Below are 15,845 nucleotides of genomic sequence, written 5' to 3'. Positions count from 1 at the left end.
GGGGCACCTCAAGGACAATCCCTGGACCCCCCCACACACTTGGGTGAATTGGTGGGATGCCAGTCAAGATGAAGGACATCACAGGAGGGGGCAGCATGGGCAGGGGGTGATGAGTGGCCTGGAGACACAGTCCCTGTGGCCCTGAGCGGCCCACGCGGCTCCAGCAAAGCTGAGGAGGGGTGGGGATGCGGGTGGGGATGTGGGTGGTGGCTGCACAGAGTCCACTCCCCTGCCTCTGAGCCCATGGGCTCCTGTCTTACAGAAGTGAGGGGATCAGAACTCTTCAAGCTGCTCAGGCTACTCATAAATGGACCCACGAGACGTCAGCAAAACAGCTGATGGGAAGACACTGTTAGCAAGATGGGTTCGGGACAGGAGCTGGCATGGCCAGGGGCCAAAACTAAGAGAGCATCAGGGCACTGCAGAGCACAGCACAGCACGGGGTGACCTCGGCCCACCCCAGACCCCGCCTGACGCCCCACCTAGACCACAGCCCACCACCCACGTCCACTCCTCTCTCCCTCCGGTTCCCCCCAACGCAGGCCAACCGGGGTGGGAGGGTGGGGCGTGGCCTCCGGGCTCCCTGAAGTGCTGGCCCCCCCAGCTGCCTCCTGCTCCTGGTGTGCTGTTTATGGAGCGTGACCTCGGCCACCTTCTCCCACAACCTCAGTTCTCAGCCGCCACGAGCTCTCTCCCGGCCCCAGGCCCACACGCTGGCTGCTTGTCTACCGGTCTCAGAGGGCCCATCTCGGCCTCAAACGCACCACGGGCCAGGACGCTGCAGGCTCCGCCAACTCCCGCACACGGCTCGCCGCACTCTGGGTCTCCAGCCCTTGACCCTGCCCCTCCCTCTCCCGGGCGCCCCGCACTTGCCAGACACCTGGCCTCCCGTCCCTGCTGCCCCACCAGATGCGTCTCACAGACACTCAGCTGCCTCCACATTCCGGTGCTTTCCACAGCTCGGGGCAAGGCTGACTCTCAACTCAGCACTCAGGGCTTCCCCATGCCACCCCGCCAGCTTTTGCACTCAGCCCCCTGGTAGATGCCACCAGGTCTGGTGGCCAGGCCAGGGACAGCTTTGCCCCTCGAGATCCTAAAGCTCCCTAGTGACCCAGGCCGAGTCCCTCCAGGAAGCTGGCCTCCCGTGCTGGGTGCCATCTCTCCCGACTTAGAACTCCCAGTCCACGGGGCTCATGAGAAAGCCCCAGAACTCATAAGCTCACTGCCCCCCACCCAGGTAAAGTGACGAGGGGTCAGGCTGCTGGACGACATCAGCCAGGGAGCACAGGTGGCTCAGAAACGCCCCATCTGTGACCAGGAGAGTCCCAGGTCACGGCCTTACTGCACAGAAAGTGACCCTAGAACATGATGATGTAACCTGCTCAGTGATGGGAATGGACGCATACCCCCAGGGTGCCCTGCCCAGAGAAGCCTGCCCTCCAAGATGGGGGAGGTGAGAGGCTTCCCTGGTGGCACAGTGGTTAGGAATCCCGCCTGCCAACGCAGGGGACACGGGTTCAAGCCCTGGTCCGGGAAGATCCCACATGCCATGGAGCAACTGAGCCCGTGCACCACAACTACTGAGCCTGCGCTCCAGAGCCCGCAAGCCACAACTACTGAAGCCTGCGTGCCTAGAGCCCATGCTCCACAACAAGAGAAGCCACTGCCATAAGAAGCCCGCTCGCCGCAACTAGAGAAAGTCTGCGCACAGCAACGCAACCAAAAATAAATTAAAAAAAAAAAAAAAAAGATGGGGGGGCCCCTCAGCGTGCAGCCCACAATGCCAGAACTTGGCACCGTCCCCAAATCTGTCCACAGAGAGGAGGCTAGAGGTCTAGCTCACTGAGCATATCTTTTCCTCCTAAAGGGACGAGGGGCAGAAGGGCATCACGGTGGGACGGCACGGGCCATCAGATTGGCGCCACCTTCAGCTATGACTTGGTGCCCCCCACAGATGTCCTGCAGCCTGGTGGACTGGGGGCTGGATTTTTCCTTTTAATGAATTCATTGGCCTTCAGATCTGAACTCACTCCTCTGAGTTTGGTTAATATTAGTCATTGCCACATGCTGCATCTAGGCTGAATCCAGAGATACAGCTGAGTCTCTGGGCCCAAATGTCAGAAGGTGACGCTGCAGGAGTCCCAGCCGGGGAGCCCCAGTGTGACAGCTGTCAGGCCACTTGGTTCCTATTGCACGCCTAAGGCTCTCATGGGGGAAGAATTAGCTTTCCCCAAGGGAGGTCTGGCCTTTGCCCTGTGCCCTTGTGATGCACAGTGGGGCTAGCCAGACCAGAAGGACCAGCCATGCGGTGAAGGGCTGGGGCTCTGGCCATGTGACATCAGCCAGGCTCTGGGGGAGAGGGGGCTGGCACTTGCATTTGACCATGTGGACAGTAGTTCAGTTGATCAGTTATGAAGCCTCTATAAAAACTCTGGACACAGAGGCTTGGGCCTGGCACCAGGCCTGAAGCTTGGGCGAGCTTCCCATGTTGGAAGCTCTGCGTGTCATCACACGTCAGCGCCAAGAGGGAAACACGTCCCCAAGGGCACGAGAGCTTCATTTAGGGCCCTCCTGTTCAGTTCGCCACACGTTGCTTCCTTGGGCTGGTACCAATCTGTATCCCTCTGCTAAAATAAATCTACAGTCCTAAGTACGGTGTTTTCCTGTGTTCTGTTGAGTCCTTCTGGCAAATTATCAAATGTGAGGGTGGTCTGGGGCACCCTCAGACTTACAGGTGGCATCAGAGTGAGGGCAGACACGGTAGCCGGGGGCCGGTGCCCTCACCACGAGCCTGGCTACCTCTGAGCAGCCCTTGAACCCCGAGCTTTGATGACATGGCCAGTGAGGACTGTTTCATCTGTCCAATCAGATTATTTTTTTGAGGACGGGGCAATGCTTTGCTCGTTGGGAGGCCTTCACAAGATTGTGGGGAGAAAGGACTCCAGTGAGTGGGTAAGTGGATGAATGAAGGACAGAGCAAGTGCATAAAAACCCAGCACCCTGAGAGTTAAGAACTCAACACTTTCACTCTAACTTCCCACGTCCCACAACCTTCCAACTGGCCCGAACTCCAGCGTTTAAAAAATGGGAGAAAAAGAAAGAACCTTTGGTAAAAAAACCCTTTTAGACAGCCTTGAGAGAAAGATGCTAATGTCTTAATTTTTGCTGAGACCACAGATTGGGGGTGGGGTGAGGAGCTCCAGGGCAGAGGAAGGGACAGGATGAGGCACCAGCTGGTCAGGCCCCATGGCCCCACGGCCCCACCCTTGCACTCAGCCTCCCTGCAAACCCCACCCAGCTCACATGGATCTGGAAGCCATAGTTTCTCTGCACTGGGTACTCCGTGACATCATAACATGTAGACAAGTCTATCTCCCCATCCAAGTCGGCCGCCTGCGGAGAAAATGAGGGATTTAGAAAGTAAAGGCCAGTGCCCCGTGAACTGTACATGCTCACAGGCAGGGCGCTGCCTACCCCACACCACCTAGAAGCATCCACACCACCATTTTTCACACATCCTGCCAAAGACATCCCATGCCCGTGGTTCTCAAACCTCCTTTACACTCCTAAAAATTGATGGTGCCAAAGAGCTTCGCTTTATGTGGGTTGTACCTACGGATGATATCTGCCTTATTAGAAATTAGGAAAAAAATTGAAAAAAAATTTATGCATTGAAGTACACAAACCCATTTCATTTTTTAACAAAAAGTATCATTTAAAAAAAACAGCAAGAGATTTTTGCAACTCTCTTTAATGCTTCACTTCCAAGGACAGCTGGGTTCTCACACCCGTCTCTGCACTCAAGTCTGTTTGTTGACATGTTTTTTTTTTGGTTTTTTTTTTTGGCGGTACGCGGGCCTCTCACTGTTGTGGCCTCTCCCGTTGCGGAGCACAGGCTCCGGACGCGCAGGCTCAGCGGCCATGGCTCACGGGTCCAGCTGCTCCGCGGCACGTGGGATCTTCCTGGACCGGGGCACGAACCCGCGTCCCCTGCATCGGCAGGCGGGCTCTCAACCACTGCGCCACCAGGGAAGCCCTGTTGACATGTCTTGGTTGAAGCATATGAAGACGGTCTGGCCTCACACAGACACGGGACTGGAAAAGGGAAGTGAATTTTAACAGTCTTTTCAAAAAGACAGTTGTGGCTGTTCTCCTTTGACAAGTGGTAGTTTCTTGAAGGTGAACTGCGAAGGGGATGCTTTCTGTCCTCTGCTGCATTAGAACCCATGGTTCTACCCTGCTCCTTGAGGGGGTCTTTCACCCCCACATGATCTGGTGACACTGTCTCGTCCTCTGGAAGAGCCCCCAGACACTGACGTTTCCTTGTACAGGAGCAAACACTACATTTGTTATTATCACCACCTGTTCAGTCAGGAGAGTCTGTAAGCTCGGGGGAGACTGTCAAGTTAGTGATGGTGAACACAAGTTTTCCAAAGTTCCAGTTTTGCTTGGAAGCTCAAACTGAATCACTGGTAACAATTCTGTCGGTCATTTTCCTTGAAGGAAGAGACTCACTTGGTTCATTTTTAATAAAACGTCTGCCAAACACCCAAACCGAGCGAGCACTTGTGCGTCGTACATTCAGGCAGAGGCGGTGGGCCGCGAGGAGAGGTGGCCGGCGGGGCGGGCAGCGCAGGCAGCGGGCGAGTGCTCCCCCGGGACGGCCGTCACACCTGGACAAGCAGCAGGAGCAACCTCTGCCAACCTCCCACCTCACATCACAGAGTATTACCGAAGGGGGCACCTTTCCTGCTCTGTTAAGGCCCTTTCTGTAACTTCACAGTGCGTGGCGGTGAAGGATGCACGGGGCCAGCCACTGCTCCTGCAGCATGACCAGGCTGAGGCACCCATCAGTGCAAAGGCCAACACAATGGAAAAAGGAAATGGCATCACAGTTTTATGACACTATTTTTGTTACAGAAGAATCCCTGAACGGGTCTCCAGGGGTCCACAGACCACGCTCTGAGAACAGCCAAACACCCATGCTCCTGTGGCCCCTGACTTTAGGCTCCCCCAGAGACCCACCACCCACACTGCTCTACATCTGTGCTTGTGTCACTAACGTCCTTCCACTGCAGTCCAGACAGAACTTAGTGTCAGGGTATATAAGCAGCCCCTAGCGTTAGACATTTAGGTTCTTTCAGATCTCCTGCTGTTACAGAAGCGCAGGAACCACTGACATGGAACACATCTCTTTCTTCACATGTGGGAGTATATCTGAAGGACTCCTGGAGTGGAATGCAAGGGAAAAGGTGCAGAAACAGACTTCCAAGTTGCTCAAAATAGATGATTTTTTTTGTAGGTGAAGAAAAAAAGAGCCCCTTCTGTTTGGTGTTCGACCGTGGAATCAGGACTCTCAACCAGGCTGGCCAAGTTCACCTGCCACGTCCCATCCTTGTCCAGAAAACAAGGGGCAAAATTTAGTTCAGTTCTTTAAAGACTCAATTCACCACAAGATCTCTGTATAGAAAGAACAAAACCACTCACCCTGAGTTTTAAAACAAGACGTCTTTCAGTGTTCTTCAAAGAACACAGACAAGGAAAGCCACTGAAACCCCCGTACCTGGGTGCCGAAAGCAGGGCCTAGAGAGCCCGCTTTCCAGCAGGAACCAGCCCCGGGGACATCAGACTCCTCTGCAGATCTGGACTGGGCTCCCCGTCCACCCGGAGGGGACTCTGGCCCAGGAACAGCAGTGCCACCTGGACCTCCCCTGTCCCTGCAGAGGAACGGAGCTGAGACACTCACCTCCTCAGCCACCGAGTCCCTGTAGAACCTCAGGCTTTGATCAGCAAGGACAAACCAGTGTTTCTTCCACTGAAAGAGAAGGGAAAACCAAGACTCAACTCCCACACTTCCCGCTCTGAGGCACCCAACAGCCAGGGTCCTGGGGCACCTCACTGGGCACAGGTAACGCAGAGGGCAGGCGGCCCCTCCCGCTGGGGGCAGACACACACAGGACTCCACTCGGGCCATGGGCAGCCACGCGCACACAACCTCTCCCCGGCGACGAGGCGGTGCGGACAGCTGTGGTGGGCCACAGGCTGCGTGTGCTCCACCCGCAGAGGCGTGGCTGCTGAGCGGGGCTGCGGCTCCAGATAGGGGCTGGGCCCCCAGAGCCAAAAGGAGGCCACCTGCAAGCCACGGCCACCCCCTGGCTAACCAGAGGGGCGCCCACCTGCCGCCAGCAGGAGCAACCCAACCAGCTGGCCTCCCAAATCTTCACTGTGAGGAGCAAGGCGGGGAGGCTCGAGGCTCCAGGCAGGGCCAAGGGGATTGATGTGGTAGAGAGAGAAGAGGGCATTTGGGCACGGTCACTCAGGAAGCGGGGAGGGGACTCTACGGGCCTCTCGGTGGGACCCGCAGGCTCATCCTCCTGCCTCCTGGGAGGCCTGGCCTCCACCCCAGCAGCCACGAATGGCTCGATCTTCCTGCTCAAGTCCACTGCTCCCCGCAGAGCCGCGACTGCACCCTGGCTACTGGCTCCATCCCACAACCAGAAGGCCCTCGAAGGCCCTCCTGTCCTGGGGAAGCCTGGGCTCTCGGGAAACTTCTGGGAAAGGTCACCAGGTGGGGAGCCAGTGCTGCAGCACGTCCCCAGGCCTGATGCTGAGACCCCATCGGGAGCAGGAGAACACTCCCTGCGCTGGCAGCGGGCAGGCCGGCGGCCCCCACGCCCACTGCACCCCCAGTTCTGAGGAGATGGGGTCTCGGCCACGACCCTGGTCCCCAAGATGAGGGGGTGTGCTGGAGGCGGGGAACAGGGCCAGCGCTCATACACCCGCAGGGACAAGGCCAGCTGAACCTCACGCCTGCTCCCCGGCGCCTCAGGGACCACAGCAGCTCTGGCCACTCACCTGGCCATCTTCATACTGCCTGGTCAGCCAGCCCTTCTTGAAGTTCAGCAGGTCGGGCTAAGAAAGGAAAAAAAAGAACAGTTGAGAGGAAAGCAGCAGTGTCCCAGTTCTGGGTAAAGGGTGACTGACAAGGCAGCTGTCTCTCCCCCAATGAGGGGGCCCCGGAAAGGGGCTTATCCACCTGCCAGAGGAGCCCCCATGGCCCCTCACCCTGGCAGGGGCTGCCAGAGCTGCTCCCCGGACGCACGTCTTCGAGGAGGGCGACGCCCCCTCACCCCGTGAGCAGCACAAGTGGGGCTGCCTGACTGCTGCGCCTGCAGGGCCGCCCGGAAGGCAGAGAAGAACGGCCCAGACAGAGTCACCCGGCATTTCGCGTGGAGGGAAGCTGTGCAGCGATGGCTGAAAGGAGAGCTGAGAAGTTCTCACAGAGGCCACAGGAAGACTGAGAGCAGAGACCACGCCCGGTGTGAAGCAAGACACAGCAGCAAGCCTGCCAAGACCCTCAGGCCACTGACCTGCCAAGATGAGTCTGAGTCTCCGTTTCCCTACAAGAAGCAGAGCCAGGACCCCAGGCACTGAACGGGGCACTGTCCCTGCTGTTCCCTCTGGCACCTGTGCGCCAGAGCCTGAGGAGCAGCCTGAGAGCACCTTGAGGGCCGCAGGCAGGCAGCCCCCTGGGCCTGGCTTGTGTCACACATCGGGGCGCAGGCAAGGCCAGTGTGGAAAGAGATGTGGCCCACTGCTCCCCTCGGCCCATGTGCTCTTCTACAGCCATCACGACCAGAACGGGGCTGTGACATCTTTTTATATTCCAAGGACCCAAGGAGGGTTTAAGAGAACACATGCCACGTAGTGGGACACCCATCAGCCACACGCGTCCTGGAGCCTCTGCTCCAAACCCGCGAGCGAAACCCAGACTCCAGGCAAGAAAGCCTCCACCCTGGCCCCACGGCTCCAAGTCAGGTTGCCGCTGGAGGCCCCACGCCTGGGAGGGGCGGCATCAGCCCCAGGCTCCTCGGAAGGCTGAGGACAAAGCAGAGAAGGGCCCATACAGCTGCCAGCTGTCCTCACTCCTGGGATGCTGGCCTGCCACTCGGGGCTCCCCGAGGGAGCGACGGGCCCGCTCGACCCGCCTGACCACTCCCTACCTGCACCCGATGGCTACGGCTCCCATGCCCTGGAGCAAAGGCTGGGCTCCCTCCGTGGTGACCCCACGAACAAGACAAGTGCCCAGCAAGAGGGGGGCTCCCGACTCCAAAATGTCACAGAAACAAACACCCAAAACAAGAAGAACGGAGGTTCGTCCTGTGGCCCTGATTCCCCCGAGCCAGAATTCCGCTGCTCTGGCCAGGTGGCCTCCTCCGCTGGGGACCTCAGAGCTCAGGATGCCCACGCAGCCCAGAGAAGGGGCAGAAACACGGCACCTGCTTCCCACGCACGGACGTGAGGGCCCGTGCACAGAAGGGACGCCAGCGCGGAGGCACAGGCAGCAGCAGCAAAGAGCCCAGGGGACAGAAGCAGCAGGAGCAGCGTCTCCAGGCCTCGGAGCGCGGGCGCCCGGGCTCACCGTCAGGGAGGGCTCCGTGGACCTCCTGTCCAGTGACTTGGCTCTTCGGTGTGGAGACAGGGGGGAGGCCGAGGCGTCCGGGAGAGGAGCTTCGCTGGGGAGGTCCTGTGGCAGAGAGCAGCCCCGTCAGCACCAGCCAGCCCCTGGGCAGCCGGAGCCGCGGGAGGGCCGGGCTGCAGGGCCATGTTCTGGACGAGGAGGGGGCACTCTGCCGTCTGGGCTCCCTCAGCACCTCTGCCCGTGAGGACAGGACCTGCGCCCAGACTCCTAGTCCCACGCCTCCAGCTGCCCGCGGCCGGGGCCGAGCCACCCTGGTGGGAGAGCAGCCTTTTCTTGCAGACGCACCAGCCACGTGGCTCTCCTGGCCCCCGTCCTCCCCGGGCCTCGTGGGGTCACAGAGGGAAGACGCTGGGCTCTGTGCAGTGAGCACTAGGGCCCCTCTGAGCCCAGAGAGAACAGGAGGAAGACGGAGGGCAGACTCAGGGGGGCCACGAGAGGCGGGTGGCCCAGGAGAGGTGGGTTTCAGAAGTGGAATCCACCTTGGGGACTGGGCGGAGAGAAACTGGGGCTGTGGCCACCACCCGAAAGAGAGAGGAAGGAAAAGTATTCAGCCTCGCGGCCCGACTGCCTCAGAGAGGAAGAGACTGGCTCTGGTTACGACCTGGGACCAAAAAAAAGGCTCACGAGAGCTGGACGGAGTTCCGAGAGGAAGACGCAGAAGACAGGCCTCACCCTCAAGACGTCCACTCAATGGGGAAGGAGATGAGAGACCCGAGAGAGAACCAGGAGATGCGAGCGGGAGGCCGGGCAGAAGAGCGTCCGGGTGTGAGTGGGGCCTCGGTGGGTGTGGGGGCCTCGTGCTGACCCTGCCCCCGCCGCCCCGGAGCCCGAACGCTCACCCGCTTCCGGGGGAAGGCCCTCTTCTCGCTCCGGCCCTGGCGAGTGTCGCTGGACAGCGAGGACCCGGCTGACACGTTGGTCTCCATGTGCTCTGCCTTCTCGATGTCCAAGGCCTCAAATTTCTCTATTACCTGGGACCTCCTGCAAGAGAGAGCATGAGGCGGCTGAGGGGGAGACAGGGTCCCCCAGAGCCTGAGGGGACGTGGTCCGGAGTCTCGGAGGGGCTCCCGCAGCCAACACCCCACGCCTGGCTCACCCCAGCTTCCGGGCTGCCCTCGCGCAGGGCCCCGGCAGTGCACACCGCTCGCTCAGCCAGCTCGCCTCGGACACCCCTGCGCCCTCTCCCACCTCCGCTGAGGGGGGCCTTTTGGGGGGCTGCCAGCAGTTCATGGGCAAGGCCGTTCCCTTCCACCAGACGCTTCCTTGCCCTCTGCCTCCCAGCCCCCACACTGGAGTCCCCGCACGCTCTGTCGCTCTGCCGTGCTGACGAACTCGGCAGTCACACGCTCAGCGCTCGGCACCCTCTCCTGAGCCAGACGCATCAGAAGGCAGCCAGCACCTCGGAGGGCCCCGTCCTCATCACATTCCTCGCAGGTCTGATGCGGCCCCCACCCCAGGGCATCCAAAATTTAGCAAGAAAAAGACCCACGAATTAACATTGTTTCTGCCAACAGTAAAAAGAATCAAAACCCAAATTAAAAACAAAGCAAGTTGATTTCGTGTGAAAGGGCGGGCGGCATCGTCAGGCCATCTACGGCTGGAGACGGAGCTGAGATGGGAGCGAAGCAGGCGGAGGAGGGGCGAGTAACGTCACACAGCGACACAGCAGGAGGAGGTGGAGAGGGGCAAGACCTGAAAGAAAATAAGGCTGGAGAATGAATAAACAGAAAAGGACTGCTTGTAAAAATCAAATCATGGTAAATCAAAATTATTCAAAGAGTTAAAGTAGCAAAAACCCGAGGTGATCACTGAGGAGCGCGACCAGTGAGGAGCCGCGAGCAGCCGCATGGGGGACACGCCCTCGGGGGCTGCCCGCGTGTCTCCGGCCAGAGGCCTGTCCTCCCAGAGATGCCGCCCAGGCAGGCGCCCCGAGATCGCCTCACACGGAGGGCTGTCCTTGCATCTGGACGAGCAGCAGAGTCGAGGCCACCTAGTGAAGGGCCGCTGGGCCCAGAAGCCTAAAGTCTAACTCCATGAGGAAGTGGGGGAACCGGCCCCCATCCCGAGGCCCCGGAGACCAGCTCGCCCTCGGGAGGCGCACAGTACAGGTGGCTCTCAGGGCTTCTTCCTCAGGAAGGCAGAACTCCTGGGGACCCGGCTCCCTGTGAAGCCAGGGCCTGCGGCGCTCTCAGCTCCCGCGGAGTCTCCTCCAAGGACAGAGCTGTCCGCAGGCAGCCTGCGGGGCCAGCAGCAGTGTGGCCGAGGGGGCAGCAGGGGAGCGAGCGAGCGCAGGAAGCTGGGGCGGCGGGAGGGCCTGGGAACCACGGGGAGCTCTCGCGGGTGCTCGGACTGGCCGGGCGGCTGAGGTGGCCTGTCCTCAACCGACCTGCCGGGTTTAGAGGACACTCCAGGCCCGCTCACAGGCCTCGGTGCTGCCACATGCAGAACGAGAGCTCTTCCAACTGACCCCGGGACCAGAAAGCCCCAGGAAGGCCTTGAGGAGCAGCGCCCGGCAAGGCACAGGCGAATCGCATGCTGCGAGCCGGCCATGGCCGCGAGGGGGTCAGAGGAGCGGACAGGGCGGCGGCACCTGCCAGGGAGTCAGCCACGGTTGACTCTGCCAAGTGGGGCCTTTGAAACTTGGGTCCATTGAAGCCCTGCAGGCCTGACAGCAAAGGCCTCCCAGGTGGGCCAGGGATGGGACGGAACCCGACCTCTCCAGGCTGCCAGCCAAGGCGCAGACAGGACCGCCGGCAGCTGGTTCTGGGGTCAGTCACCAGCAGTTCAACCAGGGCCAGGGCCCCCCACGCTCAGTCGGCAGCAGTTCGCCATCCGAGAAGGATTACTTCCGGGCCAGGGCTCGTCAGGAAACCCACCCCTGAGGTCCCCCAGTCGGGCTCCCGGGCAGCTGCCACTCTGGGTAGCTGTGGCCGGCGTCCTGCCAATGTGGGGTTCTGTTCTACATCACCAGAGACAGGAATCCAATCCAGCACTGGGAGGGGCGGCTACTCAGGACCAGAGAGCAGGCCTCGGAGAGTGACAGCAGCCGTCAGATGTCATGAGGGGTCAGGAGGAAAGTGACGTGACAGTGTTAGGATGCAGCGCGGAGGGGCCCCAGGGCAGCCTGCACCAGGTGGAAGCACATCCCCGTGGTAGCAAAGAGCAGGCGGAAGCAAAGCCTCAGAGATGCCGTGTAGCCTGGGCTGCTAGCTGAGAGGGGAACTCCAAGCCAAGCAGGTACGCTGAATGTTAATTCTTTGGTCCCCGCCAAACCAGGGTGTGGCTGCCCGCTCGGGGGCCTCCAGGATGCAGCAAGAAGACTGGCCGCCTACATCTGGCAAGTCCATTCACTTATACTTAAGTGCGCTCAGGACAGCCTCGGCCCTGTCCCGGGTCCATCCTGGCAGCAGGGCCCTCCCGTTCCCAGGTCCGGCCTGGGGTTTATGTTGCGGCTCTGCTGTCCCAGGCAGTTCCCGTGAGGAGCCGCCCTGCTTCTGCGCCCCCGCCTCTGCCCCTGTATACCAGGGTGGTCATACATCTCTCAAGGTTACTAATGAACCAGGCGGACAGACACTGGAGGGCACCCCCCAGTACAGGTCAGCTTCCCCCTCCCCAGCACTGAGGCACCTTGTTTCCTTCTCTCTCTTCTTAGTGCTGGAGGGCACACTTGGGAGAGCAGGTGGTGCTAAGAAGCAAGGGAGCAGAAGAGCAAAGCAACCTGCTCCCAGCCAACCCCTCGAGGGGGAGCCCAGGGCCACCCAGTCTGTCCCCATAGCTCGCCCCAACTCTGAGCTGGGCTTGGGCAGGGGGAGGGCGGCAGCAGGACACTCCACAGACACTTGTGGAACTTGGGTCTGAACCTCTTTCTTAGAAAACAACTTCTTTGGAAATGTAATGAAAACTATGGATTTTCTTTTTCCAGAATATGAATCGTTTCGAGAGGTTCACATCCCGCCAGCAGCCCACGCAGCTGGGTGCGAACCCTCTTGCTGGGCAGACGCTCCATTTATAGACTCAGGAGTGGAAGCTCCTACTGGCAGGGGCACTGGGGCGCTCTGGGCCGGGCCTGGGCCTGGAGCCTCCGAGACGGAACCTTGCAAGATCTTGCCTCCCACTCTCCGGGGGAACGAGGGAAGGGGCCTCCTACCCTCAGACCACAGTCAAGTCCCACACCTCCACCAGCCCTGGCCCATCTCCAAACCCTGTCTCTCCCCAGGCACTCGTGTGTGTGTGTGTGTGTGTGTGTGTGTGTGTGTGTGTGTGTGTGTGTGTGTGTGTGTGTGTGTGGGTGTGTGGGGGGGGGGGGGGGGCACGGGGAGGAAACATGTAACAAAGTGTGTGAGGGTGTACGAGAACGTGATGGAATGCACGTGAGGGTGCACAGGTGGGTGTGTGTCTAAGAGAATGTGTGAGTGCACGGCAGGGGCTGCAAGGGTGGGAGAGTGTGCACCCACGTTTGCGAGCACATGGCCCTCCAGTCGCCCCCCCCACCGCCCTTACCTCCGCTCGTTGCCAAACAGACGGGCCACCTCTTCCCTGCCAGGGCTTCGGGCCCGAGTCCTACGCTCCAGCCGCCTTCTCTCCACCTGGAAAGCTTCTCGGTGGCTGATCCTGATGGCCTTAGGGACGTCGGCCAGGGTGGCATACTGCCTGCTGGCTTTAAAGGCAGAGGCGCGCCCCGGTCTCTCTGCACCCCGCCCCCCAGCGCTGCCGGAGTCCACGTGGGTAGGGGGCCGGCTGGCTGTGTCCAGGGAGCCGAAGGAGCCACTGCAGACGGTTCGGCCAGAGGGCTGAGGACCTGGGGGAGGAAGGGGACGGCCAAGCTCCCGGGAGGGCGGGCCGGAGCCACTGTACCTGTTGGTGGGAGTGCCGGGGCTGGGCGGGGAGAGCGGCGGCGGCAGCGGCTGCTCCTCGGCCTTCGCGTCCTGCTTCGTCTTCTCCAGGGAGAAGTAGCCGCTCTCCACCCGGACCTTGCGGCCACAGTCCACACGCTCGCTGCTCGAGGTGCTCTCCTCTGGAAGAGGGGCAGGAGACATGCTGGGCCGGCTGCCACCTCTGGTTGAGGACTTTCCAAGAAGGCACGCGGATCCAAACAGGCCACCTCTCTACCTCCCACCTCCAGAGGCTGGCGTGGCCCCCCCAGGGCAGAGCCCCAGGAGAGGAACTTACCCTTATCTGCCTCTCCCTACCGGGCTGCCGCTGACAGACTGTCAGGGGCTCCCTGAGCTTCTAGACTGGGGGCTCCACTGGGAAAGCAGGATTCTCCCAGGAGAGACGTCCCAGCAACAACTACTTCCTACCGAACATCAAGGAGGAATCCAGGGGCCAACTAGCCACGCAACCTTTTAGTACATTTTTGGAGGGACGGGCAGAGAAGCACCTTGGCAGGAGTGAGAGGAGTGAACGGTTCTGGATGTGGATGGGCGTGTGCTGCCTGGGGAGGGCTGAGGGACCTTCTGCCCAGAGCCCGTACAAGATGCATTTCACCTGAACGAGCTGGGTCCCAACTGTCCATGCGCCTCTAGTGGCCTGGACAGGTGTAAAGGGCAAAGCCAGCCTGTCTCGTGCAGAGCCCTCTAGGGCCTGGACGAGGGAGGCTGAGGCTGCCGCCCCGCTTCTGCTCAGGCAACTCCAAGTGCTAGGTGGAGAAGCGCAGTCATGCCAACGATTTCCTCCCCAGCATCCTCTTCCCCTGCTTCACCCAGGCGCCTGGGCAGAATGGGACAGAGCAGGACAAGACAGCCCTCACTGCTGCTGCTCTCAGGACACAGTGGGCTTCCAGAGATAACGGGGACTTGAAGACGAAGCAGCCATGAGACACAGGAACCAGAGGCCCCCTTGTACACAGACCTCGTTACAGAGCATCCTGACTCTCACGACACCTGCCTGGGGCTCACAGAGCAGGTGCTGTCTTCCTCCTTTACAGGTAGGACTAAAAGAGGTACAGGGGAGGGGCAGGGCAATGGCTGGAGGCCAGCGACCCAGGTCCCACACCAGGCCAGGCCCAGCCCGGGGCTGATGGACACAAGGTGAGGGAGCCTGAGGCCTGGGGCTCACGATCGGCTCAGAGGCCCCGAGTCCCAGAACCAGCTCTGTCGGGAGGCCCATTCTAGTGCTTCCAGCTGGGGCACCAGGACAGGTGGGCCCGAGGGCCAGCCCGGCCACCACTTACCATCTCTGCTCTCCAGCCCTGGCTCCCTCAGGGTGCCGGCCACAGGAGGCTGGCTCTGGCTGGGACTCTGAGCTGGACTCGGGCTGCTCCCATCGGGCTGGTCCTTGGCCCTCATTTCTTCCTGCCAGAGTGTGGACTTGGTGGTGGGAACCTTCTCAGCACTGGGGATGCTGCTGCTGCTGCTGCTGCTGCTGCTGGTGACAGCCATCTTGGCCGGCCCTGGCTCCTGCAGGGGAGAGCGGTGTCCGTGCGGGCCTAGGAGCACACGGTCTGAGCTGCCCGGGTACCTGGCTACCAAGGTCAACTACACCATGTCAGAGGCCCAGAATGCCAGAAGGGAAGGCTCAGAACAGAGATGTCCTGGTTGGGCTGGAAGCTTTTTCTCTTCTGCAGCCCCAGCTAGCACCCCAGGTGGGAACCCAGGCCAGAGCTGGTGCTGCCCCAAGGGAGAAGCATTTGTGCGAGAGGTACTTAGCCAGACACAGAGTCCAAGGCCAGAGCACACAGAACCGTAACTCCACACTGCAAGCCTAGAGCCCAGACAGGGCAGGGCTGGGACCCCCGCCACCCTGTGGCACCTGCTCAGGCCCTGGGCCCGAGTCCCTGCCCACCCAGGGCACTGGGGTGCCTGCTGCTGAGGGGCTGCCAGCAGGATGGCTCTGGGTGCCCCCAGAAAAGAGGCACATCTCAGCTGTCTTTCCCCAAAACACAGGGACCACCTGCTGGGCTCTCGGGGCGCCGCACCCTCCAGCCCTCACCAACCACCCCGCAGGGGAGGATGCCTGGGCTGAGAGGAGGCGGCAGCCCACGCTTGCCCGGCCAGTAAGAGGCAGAGTGGGGCTCTGAGCACTTTCCACCACCAGGCACCCCGGGAGCAGGAGAAGGGCCCAAGAGGGGGCTTCACGTTGTATGGGCACCCCTGAGGAGCCACCAAGAAGCCCAGGCACTCTGTGTCCCAAAGTGAGAGACAGGCATTTCACCAGATCCAAAGTTTCCTTAGCTCTGCAAGGATCTCAGGCTTCCTGGGATGGGATAAAGCCAGGATGACTCTTCCCACAGACCCAGGATACACCTGACCGCCCATTCAGGCAGAGCCATTAGCAGACCTGACTCCCCAGCTGGAGATTCCCGAGAGCTCTGACCCACCACGGAAGAAGTGGACTTGGAAGAACATGGTGTGGTTTCTGACAG

General features: G+C 60.6%; 1 protein-coding gene across 8 annotated transcripts in view; it reads right to left on the bottom strand.

The window, feature by feature from the left end:
- MPRIP (myosin phosphatase Rho interacting protein) overlaps positions 1–15,845 on the bottom strand; it is a 129,148-nt gene that overhangs the window by 24,640 nt on the left and 88,663 nt on the right. For 5 of the 8 annotated variants that reach the window (XR_003791900.1, XM_029211431.1, XM_029211430.1 and 2 more), the window contains 7 exons: positions 14,655–14,880; positions 12,983–13,496; positions 9,322–9,463; positions 8,423–8,527; positions 6,856–6,912; positions 5,747–5,815; positions 3,304–3,393 (listed from right to left, as the gene is read on the bottom strand). Coding sequence is in view for 7 of the 8 variants with exons in the window: in XM_029211431.1 (XP_029067264.1) it covers positions 3,304–3,393; positions 5,747–5,815; positions 6,856–6,912; positions 8,423–8,527; positions 9,322–9,463; positions 12,983–13,496; positions 14,655–14,880 (1,203 nt within the window). In the remaining variant the exon portion in view is untranslated. The remainder of the gene's footprint in view (positions 1–3,303; positions 3,394–5,746; positions 5,816–6,855; positions 6,913–8,422; positions 8,528–9,321; positions 9,464–12,982; positions 13,497–14,654; positions 14,881–15,845) is intronic. The other 3 variants (XM_029211433.1, XM_029211436.1, XM_029211435.1) reach the window with 1 other exon arrangement.

The sequence above is a fragment of the Monodon monoceros genome, unplaced genomic scaffold (assembly GCF_005190385.1).
Source record: "Monodon monoceros isolate NGI ecotype Baffin Bay Population unplaced genomic scaffold, NGI_Narwhal_1 Super_Scaffold_9, whole genome shotgun sequence".
NCBI classification, from domain to species: domain Eukaryota; kingdom Metazoa; phylum Chordata; class Mammalia; order Artiodactyla; family Monodontidae; genus Monodon; species Monodon monoceros.
This window is presented reverse-complemented; position numbering and strand designations above follow the sequence as displayed.